This window comes from Rhipicephalus microplus, chromosome 7, assembly GCF_043290135.1.
Source record: "Rhipicephalus microplus isolate Deutch F79 chromosome 7, USDA_Rmic, whole genome shotgun sequence".
Classification (NCBI taxonomy): domain Eukaryota; kingdom Metazoa; phylum Arthropoda; class Arachnida; order Ixodida; family Ixodidae; genus Rhipicephalus; species Rhipicephalus microplus.
Window position 1 is genome coordinate 71,233,839 of NC_134706.1, and position 14,268 is coordinate 71,248,106.

Here is a 14,268-nt window from a genome sequence, read left to right on the forward strand (position 1 = left end):
GTAACCATTATTAGTAGGGAATTCTTCTTACCAGAAGATTTAAACAATATGCCTCGATGACCCGCTCTTGTAGCTTTGCAGCCCTGTATACTTGGGGCAACAAAAAATTGAATGCTGAGAACTGAAAGCAGTTACCTGATCTATTTCATCTTTAATACCTCATTCCCTTTGCTAACACTAGAAGTGTAGTTTATTTTTTTACCAATTTATCTTTTGCAATAGCGAGTGCTTTATTTGGTACTGGTATTTGGTACAGCAAATCGAAAAAAGTCGTTAGGAAGTAAATGTTGAAAGCGTATGTCCCCCACATGGTAATCGAGAATATTCATAGTTTAGAGCATTTTTTTGTAACTAAAACATGGTGATGGTGCTTCCAAATCAGCATAAGCTAGCCGAACAGTGCACCACCGACAGTCTGCAGACCATTTATTCTTTGTTTTTTTATTTATTTGGTACAACAAAAAATGTATACATTGAAAAATATATATACACAACTAAAAAAGGCCCGCTCTACTGCAGGTCAGGTTGCGTTGGGGGCACAGTGACAGTGGTGCTGTCAAGGCCCTGGCTGCTGTGGCTGGGCAGGAAGCCAGCTGCCGCGAGCAGCCGATAATCTGCACTCTGAGAGTGGGGATCATCGGGCTGCTCCAGAACAAATGCTTCTCTGAAGCGCCGCTTCCTGCCCCCACAGCGATCACCAGACCCTGGCAGCCACCTCTTAATAAAGTTGAGGGCCTCCGCCTGGTCGCACCCTGCTTTTTGGCGGATGACATCTGCATACAAGAACAAAAATACCATAGCACACATGAAGCACTGCAGTACAGAGAATACACAAGGGTACACACACATAAAACAATGAACAAGTCTAACCTGTCACTAATCTACAGAGCCTCAGGTTCACAAAGGCCCTTTTCCCTTTTCTGCCATGAAGGCTGTACAGCACTTGCACGTCATGTGCCAATACAGCCTTCATGGCATTCACACCAATTTCTCGGAGGCCAAGTCCCCCAATCTGCAGGAGGTGCTTGCGCTGTAAAAAAATGCAAGAAGCATAGATGGGGTAAACGCAACAGCACATCGAAATGTTTTCATGATAAAAATCTGCAAGAAGAGGACACTGAAAACAACAACTTGAATTTTTGGGCATCACAACATTTCATTGTTTTTTTTCGCTAACTTCAACTCAATTGACCTAAAATGGTTTCCACATCAGCCCTCTCACACTCAGTGTGAGAACCTTTCAGAGTCCTTCTCTGAATGCAGTTTCGCTGTTATGAAATCAAATACAACACTGTTATAACCCTTCATAAATATTGATTCTAGCTATGAAATAGTATAATTACTTTGTACAGTGCTCGAATTCCAATACACGTTTCTTCGAGGTTACAATGTCTTTGCCTGAATGTTGACCAGGAGTAGCTTCTACAGGTGAAAAACGATAAAATATGTGGAATTCAAAAAGAAGCTAGGACATGTTTTTAATCAATGCATTGTAAGCAGAGCACAACAAGATAAATGAACATGATCAAGGCATACTAAGAGGCAACCTTAGAGCGACCAAATCTTGGTCATAGATGAAACTGATAGAAAAATAAAGGTCGCACTAGATGGTCGCACCATTTGCTGTTTATATTTTTCTGTGATAGCCAACAAAGAGGCATGTCGCTATAGAAATCTCATCACAATAAACAAAGGTGCATTTTTCTTCACACTGCGAAATTGGGTGCATGTTAGATTTTTAAAAAAGTAAGAAATCGGCTAACACAAGGCAGGGTGAACTGTAGCTCAAAGTAGAGAGAGCCGCAGAGGACACGAAATAGGGTGATAAATGAACAAAATTACTGAATGTCTGTTTTAAGCAGGCTATTGCTAGTCACTGCCCATCAAACACACGATGCCGCCTACATCGTCTGCTAGCTTAGGACAGTTCACTCGGACTTCACAGACTATAGTAAATACAGTCGAATCTCATTAATTCCAACACACTTAATTCGAACTGACGCTGTGGTCCTATCAAAGCTATACCGCGCTCCGAAAATGCTCTCAGCACCACGCCCAATCCTGCGGTGGCACTTCCGACACCTCATAGCTGTGCTTGAAGAAGAAAATGAAGAAAATGAAAGAAAAGACTGCGGTGGAATGTTTGCCAAATGCCAATCTGCGACATTCCTGTGCCCCGCTTCGGCTTTTTCCGTCCCTGCCACGTAGAGACCCTTCTCTTCTTAACACTGCGCATGAAGAGAAAGAGGGGAAAAAAAGCTGTCGCAGAGAGTTGGCTCTCTCATGCCGATCTGCAACGCGCCAGTGTCACGCTTCCCTGTTTTTCGTTCCTGCTATGTAGAGACTCTTATCCTTTCAACACCGCGCATGAAGAGAGAAAAAAAAAAAAGCTGCCGCGGAGTGTTTCTCTCTCGAATGCCGATCTGCTTTTCTCCAGGTGGAGACGCTCCTCCATTCTCATCATGTGCTGGCCACGCTCCGGCTGCAGCGCAGATGGTAACAGTGGAAACACAGTTGTCTTCGAAGAGTGTCAGCACTGGACATTGCCGCGCGTAACTTCTTTTGCCAGGAGAATACTGAAGCCGAAGTACAAATGCTTTGCAAACTGCACGCAAAACTTGTTGACTCGTTGCAAGGCCAACGTGTACAGACATGTATTGACAACTTTAATTAACGACGGATGTCCTGTAATTTGTGAATAAAACTTCTCCATGCACATGCATCACTGCATGGTGAGCCCTCCTCTCGTTTAGCGTATTTACTCTATTCTACCGCGCCCTCAATTGTAACGCGCGCCCGGTTTCCACGACAAAAAAAAAAAAACTAAGACTTCGGTTGCAACGCGCACCCTTTTTTCTCGTTGGCCCGCTTGATCACACCACTCGCGAAAACGACTCTTTTTGAGAGCGTCTTCCGTTTAAATATGAAGTACGGGGGAAGCTTATGCCTATCTGACGTGCAACAGAGCATTGCTGTCACTCTAGTTTTACCGTGGCCTGATGTCAGTACACAAACTTGCTTCGCCCCCTTCTCCTAGACAATTGTGGTGCCAGGCATGTCGAAGTAAAGGGGCGTGTGATCGGCATTCCCGATTTGCCCAAGCAGGTAGCCGTTGTTGTGCCGCAAGTTTAGGAGGAACCTCTGAAGACTCTGAAGCTTTTCTTCGTACTCCTCCGGCAACTTCCGGCATATGCCCGTTCGCCTTCGGAGGGAAAAGCCTTTTCTCTTCATTAAGTTCGTTATCCAGCACCTGCTCGCTTTAAAATGGCTCTGCATTAGCCCTTTTTCTAAGGCTAACTGCATAGCCTGCACTTGGAGCAGTTCTGTCGTCACGGGCTGCTGTGCCGCTCACTGCTTAATCACATACTCGCCAAGCAGCTCTTCAATTTGTGGAAACTGACCCTGCTGTGGTCCACTGAAGCCTTTGCGTGAATCTTTGCAGTCGACAATATTCTGCTTTTGTTTCCGCCAGTCCTGCACGCACGTTTCGGGAACTCCGAATTACCGCGATGCGGCCCGATTTTTGTCCGTTCCGGCACACGAGACGACTTTTCTTTTAGAAGCAGCATTGTGGTGCACTCGTCGAGTTTTTGGAGTCGGCCCTACCATGCCGTCGATGCTAATGTACTACAAGATGACGAACTCCTCAGCACACGTATGAAGTGCCGCGCATGGGAAACACATAGGCAGAAATGACCGACGCGCCATGCCGACGCACGTAGGGGGCGGCCATTTTGTAAGTGGCGATGGCAATAGAATGACCATATTCATTTTTTTTTCGTACTCGATTCTAGCGCACATGCGATTTATGAACTCTCTTAACCGGAAAAAAGGTGCTTGTTAGATTAAGGTAATTACGGTAACTTTCATTATTTTGAACTTCTTTTAATTTGAACAAATTTTCTGTCCTCTGGAGTACGAATTATTCATATTCGACTGTAGTACAGTGGCTCATGAGATAACCTGACTAGTTTGTTTCCCGAAACACCTAAAGCAGTACTAAATTTCTGCATGTTACATAGGCATATTAAAAATCAAGAAATATACACCAAAGCTGCAGCCACAGCTTTACTCTGCACAGCTGCCTCTGCTGCCTCCACTTCTCCAATTGTACCAGCAGGTAGCCGGGGAAGGTCAGAGGGGCGCTGTGCTGGCTGGGCGTGCTGAGGCACGGACAAGAGCCGTACCTTGTGCTTCAGCTGTCGCACCTCCTGCAGAACCTCTCTTTGTTGCTGCCGGATGCCAAGTTGGATCCGCAGGATCCGTAGCAATAGAGCTGAAACATACAAGAGTACATACCATATTTACTCGCACAATTTGCATCCTCACATAATTTGCTCACCAGTATAATTAGCCAGCCTGCTTTACTACAAGAAACTTTTTGCTCGCATACTTTGCCCTCCCCAACCAGCCCGAGCCACCTTGCCAGCACACACACAGACACATTTGACTTCATGATGCTCTGGTCAGGCACATCTCTTGTCGAGCAGGTGAGTGCAGTCTTACACAAAATGGACTGAGTGCAAGGTCCCTTCTTCCATGAACTTTTATGCTTTCCCTAGAATATCGAACTTGAAAACTGAAACCTGTTTATGTGTAGTCCGAAATGCCTAAAGGTTTGCCTCCTATCTTCCCACCTCTTCCACGGCAAGAATGTATTCCAGAGACACAGCACAGATGTTGAACGCGTGCAAGGACCTGTCACTAATGAGGCAGGTTTTCGCACTCATTTTTTTTTTCGGTTTCGCCATCTGGCCATTGCGTTTTTACCATTCCTTGTGATAGGCTACAATAATTATATACGAGGCAGATTGCTGTTATAAAGCTTACCGAAGAAAACTGAAACCGTGCTACCGCTAAGCACATCAGCGTGGAGTTCTTCGACATGCAATATTCAGTATGGGAGCCAGCAGAAGAGTGCGTTGAATAAGACTTAGCATAGAAGCTTGGGTTTGTTGGTTAGATATCGGAGGGAACACAACGCAATAGAAGACTGGGACAAGGAATGGACACACACACACATGAAGGGCGACACACACAGCACTGTGTTGGCATCGCGCTTCCTTGTCTGCATCTTACTTTACGTTGGGTTCCCGACAATTATTGGAGAGTACTTATGTTCTCTGGTATAACCCTGTCGTGGGAACTGGTTTTTGTGAGCACTGTTCGGAAGAACTTCAAGAAAATGGGGGCATTTGAACAGGCTTAGCAAACAAATGACAATCCGCTTTGAGACAGCTGTGACAGCGCCTGCAACATATATTCCCAGTTGAGCTTTTAGGCCAGTGATTCCTACTAGCTTCGCACATGACCGGATTGACAAAAAAAGTACACATAATACGCGAGTATATACCGCATTTGACTCTGTAGCTTTGATGAACCAGGCAGATACACAAATTTATCCAAAACTCCATTGATTCTGTTGCAAAATTATTCAACAAACAAATTGCGATGTTATCCATGTGTTATCCATGTTTTCAATACGATTGTGGCACTTTACCATTGCAGCTTTCCAGGAGGCACACATAGTACAGCGTTAGTTCACCACTCGCAGTTAATTGTATGCAGTAGGTTGCTCACAGCAACTGACTGCATGCAATGGTGAACATCTTGCATGCTTGCACCGCTGTTTCAGCATGCTGGCTGCTTCCCATACGGCTATCAATTGATGTTCACAAAATTGGGAAGATGAAGAAAGACTACACAGTGCCCTCTGGCCACCCTATACTCCAAACCTCCAGCCAACAAACAAACAAAAGAAACAGAAGTATGCAAATGAATATTATTCCTAATGCAGCTGGAATGGAGTGTAGTTTTCACCAATTCTGTGTGTTAAGTCAATATGGAGTGAGTTAACTCCATAAAGTAGCTTTTCTCATAACAGTGTTCCCTCTATTGTAACACAAGCAGTGACTTCATAGCATCTAGAAGGAAAAATAGAATCTTCAGTATTTGATAGAAATGTGAGGCTCTACCTTAAAACAACAATAATCTGGAAGAAGAACTCATTACATTCGAAAAAAAAAAGAGGTAGCACAGTTGATGCCCTTTACAAGAGACACTGATGTAACAGACAAACGGGGATAAGAGGCACCAGTGTGCAGGCTGACATTTGGCCCATCATGCATCAGGCACTCCGTAGATGCGCCTGTCCAGACGGGAGCCCTGCAGTCAAGCATGCTGAGCAAGACTGTTGACCACTGTACAATGACACATTGCCACAAAATTTCAAAACTTCATTTCACAGACTTCTGCAAAAGCTTCTTACACTATTGCATAATTTTTGCACAAGCTTCGCTCATTCTTGCGTGATTTTCGTCAGAACATATGTGTTGGAAGTTGTATGTCCCCAAAAACTTGCACAATACAAATAGCATACATTAAAGTCTATCACTTAATACGTGCATAGTGTAACAATGAAAGGAAACTCACGCATGGTTTGCTCCGAGCCTTCCCCGTGCGGTGCCTCCTTGAGCCTTGGAGAGCACTGTACAGCTAGAGCAAAGTAGCAGCAATCCAGTGTTAATGGCAGGTTAACAAGACAACAAAACTAACCCCCATATTCATAAACGCTCCCCGACTCGGCTTTCACCCTTCACTTGACAGAGTTGAGCACTGTGCCGCTGCTCGTTTGAAAGCGACACTGCGCTACTCGAGAATCACAGCAGATTATTGCTGACATGCAGCAATTTTTTCTGCTTAGAGACGGCGCTCCCATCAGCCATCTCAAGTGAAGGTGAAGCGTTGAGTGGAGGGACGTTCTAGAATACGGGGGTAAGATTGCTTGCAAGAACACTACAATAGACACACTTAATTTTTACACTTCATCTATATTGTACAGCTACACACATTCTGCATCCTTATAATGCAACATATACATACAGGCTTATAAAGTAAACACTGTAGGCTGCTCAAATAACACCTACACAAAAAAATTACCCAAAAGTGGCCATGGGCAAAGTACTTTTATTTTAAACTCACAAAACTTTTGCGGTGATGGAGAATAAAGACAGGTTACGCTTGGAGGCACATGAGACCTTCACAGCTTTCATAAAGTACAAAAAACAATATGGTATGTGTGTGTATGTACGCATGAAGCTTCAGCCTTTACATACGGTTTCTTGAAAGAATCGACTATGAATTTTATGGCACCTGTGTCCTTCAGCGCAATTGAAAGCCTGCTGATCAGTGTGTGCAATTGTGGAATAGTTACATGAAAAATGGCGTGAAACACCTAAAATCAAATTTTTCTAGCTAGGAAATATGCAGCTGTGTATACACAACACATGCTGCAAACAGTGGGAGGTGACCACAAGAGTGATTTGAGTGTAAGCGGCAGTATTCCACATTCATGCACCCCGCCATTTTCAACTGTTGCCCAAAAGCAGCACCACTTCAGCGTGCTACTTTTTTTTTTACATCATAAACAGCACGGAATACAGCAAGGATGAAAACAACATATGCAATTGAATTTTGAGCACTATTTATGGTGCGCATGATTGATTGATTGTTGATATGTGGGGTTTAACGTCCCAAAACCACTATATGATTATGATAGACGCCGTAGTGGAGGGCTCCGGAAATTTAGACCACCTGGGGTTCTTTAACGTGCACCTAAATCTGAGCACACGGGCCTACAACATTCCCGCCTCCATCGGAAATGCAGCCGCCGCAGCCGGGACTCGAACCCGCGCCCTGCGGGTCAGCAGCCAAGTACCTTAGCCACTAGACCACCGCGGCGAGGATGGTGCGCATGAAAAAAAAAAAGGCCTTTCTACAACGACGAATTCATAATTTGCCTTCACGGACCTTCTGTTAGGCTGCACCACATACAGATTTTTTGTGGCTTTCAAAAGAGATTTGAAAAAAAAAAAAAAATAGTAACCGTGTTTACTCTCGTCATGAGCGCACTCACTAAGTCACCCTCATTTCAGTCGCCAAAATTTTGAATTTTTTTTTCTTCCACATATTAAACACACACCTTACGTTCATCCGCTGAAGTCCCACGGGCTCCCCCCCCCCTTGCCGCCTTCGCTCGCTGCCACGTGCCATTTTATTTTTGTTTCTATTTGTTCACGGAACGTCCCCTGTCTTTTTTAATTATCTCTTGTAACATATGTGGCATTATCTTGTTCCCGAGGTGCCACAGGTGCTCTGCTATGTAGATGCACCATTAAACTAGTATTTTTGATCAACTGTGCATTTCTGATGTTTACCTTGCCATTACGTAAAACTGGCATGCTTCTTGATCTACGATACACGTGTGGCTTGTCTCACTTTGAAGGAAAAGTTAGCATACAATGGTGTAAATGCTTATAATTTGAAATATTGAAGCAGCAGCACACCGGAGATGATCATATGGTAAAAAAACAAGTGCTGCGTTATTACTGGCAAGTTGTCACTTATATGTACAAATAAATTTTGCGAGCTAAAAAAAGTACAAAAGCACAGCGAGGCTATGATGTGGTTCAACCTGTGGATTCGCTTCATTTATCACGCCATATGATGAAGCTTCCTTTGGTAAAACTGCTCAGATAAGAAAAAAAGTTTGCTGTCCAATACAGCAACTATACAAAGTGTGCACGTGCATCTCGCAGCGCCTTTTCGTCACTTCCGAAATGCGCCACCAACATGCCCGGGCACCAACCGAATCTATCGCCTACAACTGCCATGTTGTCTCCTCGTGCTTGCACCCGTTTAGTTTTGCCTCACGATGCAAGTTTGAGAAATTATGAGCTGCTAGTGAGGCAAGTTGATTTAGTAGTCCACGCAGAGGGAGCAGAGCTTAGGGTGTTTCTTTGCTGAAAGTTATAACCTGAAATTGAGAACGCACATTCCGATTTTCCTAAAAGTACCAGCGTATTTGGCTGGTGCAGATTAACAAAAGCTACTTGAAGAAACTTTGCAATATTTGCATCTTCAGGTGCAACTTCATTACGGGTAAGTGCCATAGCCAAGTATTTACCTGCAAACAGATATAGCTTACCAGGATACTGTACATACAAACTTGTCAGCAGTTAAAATCATGATGGCAAGGAAGGCGGTTAAAATCGTGATGGCGATCACGGAGATTTGGTATTGCATTGAAACAAACTATAAAGAATGGGAAACAATATTAGTTCACTTTGAAGTATAGCCGATCGGTTCAAGTTGGGCGTCATGATTTTTTTTAATTAGTCAATTAATTCTATACACGGTCTCTATCATGTTCAGTGACTCCACTGTACATTAGCGTACAACAAAAGCAAAATACAAAGTGAAAAGTGTGTTAAAGCATATGCGAAAAATAAAGTGATGACTGGCATTACCGCGGCACACACCACGCAATGTCGCTATCTGCCTTGTATAATATTTTCCTCGACTATTTCCACAAATTGCAATCAAAGAGGCTCAAGCTCAACATCAGCACTGTTTAAAACACTTGGGGGGGGGGGGGGGGGCATTGCTACTTTGGTGGCGTAGGCCGTGACAATATATTCATAATATTATATCTCTTGTAAACTTGCCTAGCTCTGCACGACTAGTTTTTGATGGGAGCAGCTGCGCTTCGCACATCCACTCTTAAAATTGCGGCTCGAGAGATTTTGAGCTTTCACTTGTTTTTGGGCAAGGCAATTTGTAGTGAAAGCAAGATAATAGGCCCTCGTAGGTTGTGGCGGGCAGTCGGTGTACGCCGTGGCTGGTATATGTGTCGCACATCTTGATTATCTGGTCTTGTATCGAGTGAACGAGCGAGGCCTTCCTAATCCAATGAGCTCGTTAAAGTAAGACAACAAAAAACCACAATGCTTCCACATTGTTCACAGCAACAGATGACGAGCCCCCAACAAACCGCACTGCAGCACATGAACTGCCGTAAGTACCCAGGGAGTTACACGGGCATGGCGGGAGAGGGCGACAACGGCAGAAGTGACATCCCAAGAACACTATGTATAAAGGGGACATTTAAAGACTTTTTTCCCATTTTTAAACTTCGTGCACTGTTCTGTCACAATTTATAGCTCAGAATAGTTGTATTTTGAAAAGGGCACTAATTCATAAGCCCAATGGTTCAAGGATGGGTGCATTTAGGGGGCCCATTCTACGTTTTACTTATGCCCTTCAAGAACTTGCTTACAGGGCCAAAGTCCTGTTTCAGAAAGAACACGCTAGTGCGTGGCCAGCAGTCCGTCAAGCATTAGTGCTGGTGAGATTTGGAAATGCAGCGCATGAGCATCCTCATCTGCTACTTCTCTGCTCATGCTCTCGGGGCTTACTTGCGAGGCACGGTCCTTCGCACTTTTCATTTTCACACTGTAAATCAACTGATACCAACTCTGCCTTCCATTATTTAATAAACCAATATTTCATGGTCACGAGGACGAGCTTAAAATGTTTGCTACATCAGACCTGAACAGCATTTTGAGTCATCGAAACTTGCTAGTTGCAGCGAGCATTATGCGAAAAATATGATGTGCTTTACGGTGACAACTTGCAAAACACTGCAGCAACGATTAAAATCATGCATTTTTTGTGCTCACAGGAAATCCCTGAAGCAGGAGGCACTGAGCTAGATAAATTGTGCAGCTAAAATACGGATGCGCTTTCCAATGCTGTCATGCGTACAGGCGGAGAAATGGCAGACAAAACTGGGCGCACCCCGATTCTATGCGCATGCGTCCCATTCACAAGCCTCGCTGCCAGTTAGCACTACATGGCTCACTGTCCATGAGCTCGCTTGTTTCCTGTAACAGTGGACCATACGGTACACCTATTTAAAAACGAGGATAGAATGTATATAATGCAGCATCTGATGAAGCCATGACGATGTGTTGCTGATGAAATCCGGAACTCTAGTTAGTACCCTTATTGTTAACCAGCCGACCGACTAGCAAAAAGATTTGCGACTGAAATGATGGCATCTACACCTGCCCTTAAAGAGACACTGAACAAAGTTTTTGCCGCCGAGATTTTCAGCCAAAGCAAAAGATTGGGCCATGAAATTCATAGACAATAATAATTTCAAGCAGAAACTACGAAAACATACTGAATTTAATGAGCCTTTTACAAAATGCCGCGTCTAGCTCTTAGACACGGCGTTTTCTAAAAGGTCGCGACATTTATTTTTCAAGTTTTTTGTTTTGTTATTCAAGACAAATCTACGGTGAATTGTTCACAGAAAAGAAAATTGCCTCGGTATGATTTCTTTGCGAGCAGCTAGCTAATTTTAAGGCAGGCGCGTTGATTCGTGAACTGAAGGATGCGAGTGATCGATCTTGCCTGCTAGTGGCTAGGCGACAAAGGCTTTACCTCATGTCCCGGTGTAGCTAAGTCACGCAAATGGAGCAGAAAATGTGCATTATCATTTATTTCACCTAAATATCACACGTATGTGACTTATTGCCGGTGACAGGTGATCAGGATGGAGTCGACAAGTTGCAAATCTGAACAAGAATTCACTCGAATGAAAAACCAACCTATACTCACGTGCACGGTGAAGTCGAACACGTCGTCCGTCAATGTTGTCGCTGATGCCCGAAAAAAAAGAGAAGAGGACAAGCGACGGGGTCGTCTCTTTCTATAAAGTCGGCGGAACTGCCAGAACGGCTAACACAAAAGGCATCGGGTTGACATTCCTCCATCTGGGCATCAGTCGCTCCACCCGGGCATGCAGCTGCTACTGGTTCTACTACTGTCCTCTTCCCCGTGCCTCTTCCCGACATTGCAGTGTTGCTGCCATACTCGCGAACCTTTTTAAATAAAGCACGCAATCATGTATTATAGTGCGCCATACTAAACTTAAAAACAGTGCGCCGGTACATGAGATCACGAAGCGCGGTCCACGCCATCACAAGAGCAATTAGATAAAGGAAACAAAGAAAACAAAAATGTATAAAATATTTTCCGCAATTCAGTTTCCTGCAGCGGCTTTTGGCTCTGTATGAACGGCCAAGCCAGTGCCAAGCCAAGCTTGCTTCCCTGATCAGCTGTTTGTTTCCATCGAGAATTCAACAGTGAACTGGCAATTTGTTTAGATGATATTGCTAAAGGGCTTGAAATTGAATATTTCTCTACGTACTACTGCTGTACTTTTCCTCTCTGTTTCCTGATCACAGTGATGAGATTGAGGAGGTTACAATTTAGAAAACAGCAAGTGCAGCTCAAGCATTGCTAGTATCGCTGTTTCGGTAATAAAATGTTACAAAGATTTTGCCCCGCGACCTGCTTGTCGTGTTCGAGCTCCCAGTAGAAATTTACGGTGCCGCGTTTGAAAGAGTTGAATAAAATTGCAATATTACGACAGAAAGGCTCTGAAGCAACTTCGCATTTTATCAGGCCTACACCTCCCACACCTAGGCGAGTAAAACTCGTCGATATTATCTTGCAAAGCTGTGTATAATATTTAAAACACATTCTTTAGCCCACGATGAATTGTTCTCTCGTGTGGCTTCTCCATTTGGTACTGTCATGTTAACTTACAAAGGCAACTTTCCGTATTTAGTCTCTTTAGATGTTGCAAAAGCTTTACACGTGGTGTGTATGCCATACTGATAATTCTCCTCGTAACCTGGGTCCGCCTCTTTAAACAGCGTCACATTTTATTGTTCGCAATTGTGTTTGTTTTATACTGTAAGCGAGCTGTGTGATTTCATCAATATTCACGAGTGTTCCCTGACTATATAAACACGTGCGTCTTATTTGGTGCGGTGCACGTTTGTATGTAGCAAAAAATGTCATTTCGTCAGCGTGTGTCTGCATACACTTGCATGCCCTGCAGTACGTGTACATAATTAATGCAGTAAGGACTGCAATGCATAGCCTTGCATGGGACATATATTCCATGCACCCTCAGAGAAATGTTGTTTGTTATGAGCCTACTGTTTATCATTACATTTTTTTTTCGTTAAAGTTTTATCTCCATATAAAGCAGCTGTATACAGGCACGAGCTTCAGCAGCTTCCTCGTTGTTCCATTTTAAATAAAAACACCAAGCCTACCCGAATCAATGATCTGTTTGCTATTATTACTGTTATGTGTTCTACCATGTACACAAGGACAGTAGTATACAAAAAATAGGGAGGGAACTGAATGCCCTGCCTGCATGGCTGCGCCGTTTCACAAGATCAGGCGCTGCGCTGTGAAGCTTCCTACCGGCCTGCAGAAATTCAAGGGAGCGTACAATAGCGTGGTTCAAGAGGACTTGTGGGGAATACTAGACAAACTGGGTGTAAAAGATGGAGTCACTAATCGTTTAAAGGAAATCTATAAAACTAACAAGGTAGTTAAAAAGTGAGAAAAACAGGTATCCAAGCCCACAGTGGTGAAACGTGGACTTAGGCAGGCGTGCCCGCTGTCACCCTTCTTATTCATGATGTACCTACAAGTATTAGAGGCCAAATTAGAGGCAAGGGGACTTGGCTTCAACCTCTCTTTAGTCAAACAAGGAAAACTCATTGATCAGGCACTACCAGCATTAATCTACGCAGATGATATAGTGCTAATGGCCGACAACAAGGAAGATTTGCAGAGGTTGATGGACATCTGCGGTATTGAGGAAGATAGGTTAGATTTTAGATTCAGTTAGGAAAAATCAGTAGTCATGATTTTTAATGATAACAAAGGTAGTGAGCTTAGAATACAGGAAGTCACGCTAGAGATAACAGATAAATACAAATAACTGGGCGTACGGATAAGCGATGGGACCGAGTACCTGAGGGAACACGAAATATGCGTGACGACTAAAGATAACAGGAACGCAGCAGTGATGAAAAATAGGGCACTGTGGAATTACAATAGGTATAATGTTGTGAGAGAAATATGGAAAGGGGTCATGGTTCCTGGGCTGACGTTCGGCAACGCGGTCTTGTGCACGAGGTCAGAAGTTCAAGCAAGATTAGAAATTAGGCAACGTGAAATATGTAGGCTTGCTTTAGGAGCTCACGGGAATACACCAAACCAGGGAGTACAAGGTGATATGGAATGGACATCATTTGATGGCAGGGAAGCTAGCAGCAAGATAAAATTTGAGAAGCGATTGAGAGAAATGGGGGAGGAGCGTTGGGCTATGAAGGTTTTCAGCTACTTGTACATGAAGAATGTCAATACAAAATGGAGAAAGCGAACCAGGAAATTGACTGGTAAATACTTAGAAAACAGCAGGTGGCCAAACTAGAAAGAACTATCGGTTAAAAAGGAACTGCAGGAAACGGAGACTGACATGTGGAGAATTGGCGTGATTAAGAAGTCCGCACTAGAGATCTATCAAACTTTTAAGCAGGAAATTGCCAA

General features: G+C 43.8%; 1 protein-coding gene across 3 annotated transcripts; it reads right to left on the reverse strand.

The window, feature by feature from the left end:
• Positions 1 to 425: 425 nt before the first annotated feature.
• On the reverse strand, positions 426 to 11,753 carry LOC142767503 (uncharacterized). Of its 3 annotated transcripts, none has more exons than XM_075869271.1 (5): positions 11,467 to 11,753; positions 6,433 to 6,487; positions 4,188 to 4,276; positions 871 to 1,030; positions 426 to 773 (listed from the first exon to the last, which is right to left on the reverse strand). In XM_075869271.1, exons 2-5 carry the CDS (start codon positions 6,434 to 6,436, stop codon positions 511 to 513), a joined length of 516 nt encoding a protein of 171 aa, XP_075725386.1. In that variant the 5' UTR covers positions 6,437 to 6,487; positions 11,467 to 11,753; the 3' UTR covers positions 426 to 510. The 3 variants fall into 3 exon arrangements, with proteins under 3 accessions (XP_075725386.1, XP_075725385.1, XP_075725383.1); XM_075869270.1 differs by having other exon boundaries at positions 6,433 to 6,495; positions 11,467 to 11,752; XM_075869268.1 differs by lacking the exons at positions 4,188 to 4,276; positions 6,433 to 6,487; positions 11,467 to 11,753 and having other exon boundaries at positions 871 to 2,039.
• Between the last annotated feature and the right edge of the window lie 2,515 nt (positions 11,754 to 14,268).

Coding starts and splice junctions, on each gene's coding strand:
- LOC142767503 (XM_075869268.1), bottom strand. CDS start 1,147: ATGCCCAAAAATTCAAGTTGTTGTTTTCAGTGTCCTCTTCTTGCAGAT. Junction 774..870: donor GCTCTGTAGATTAGTGACAG/GTTAGACTTGTT, acceptor TCTTGTATGCAG/ATGTCATCCGCCAAAAAGCA.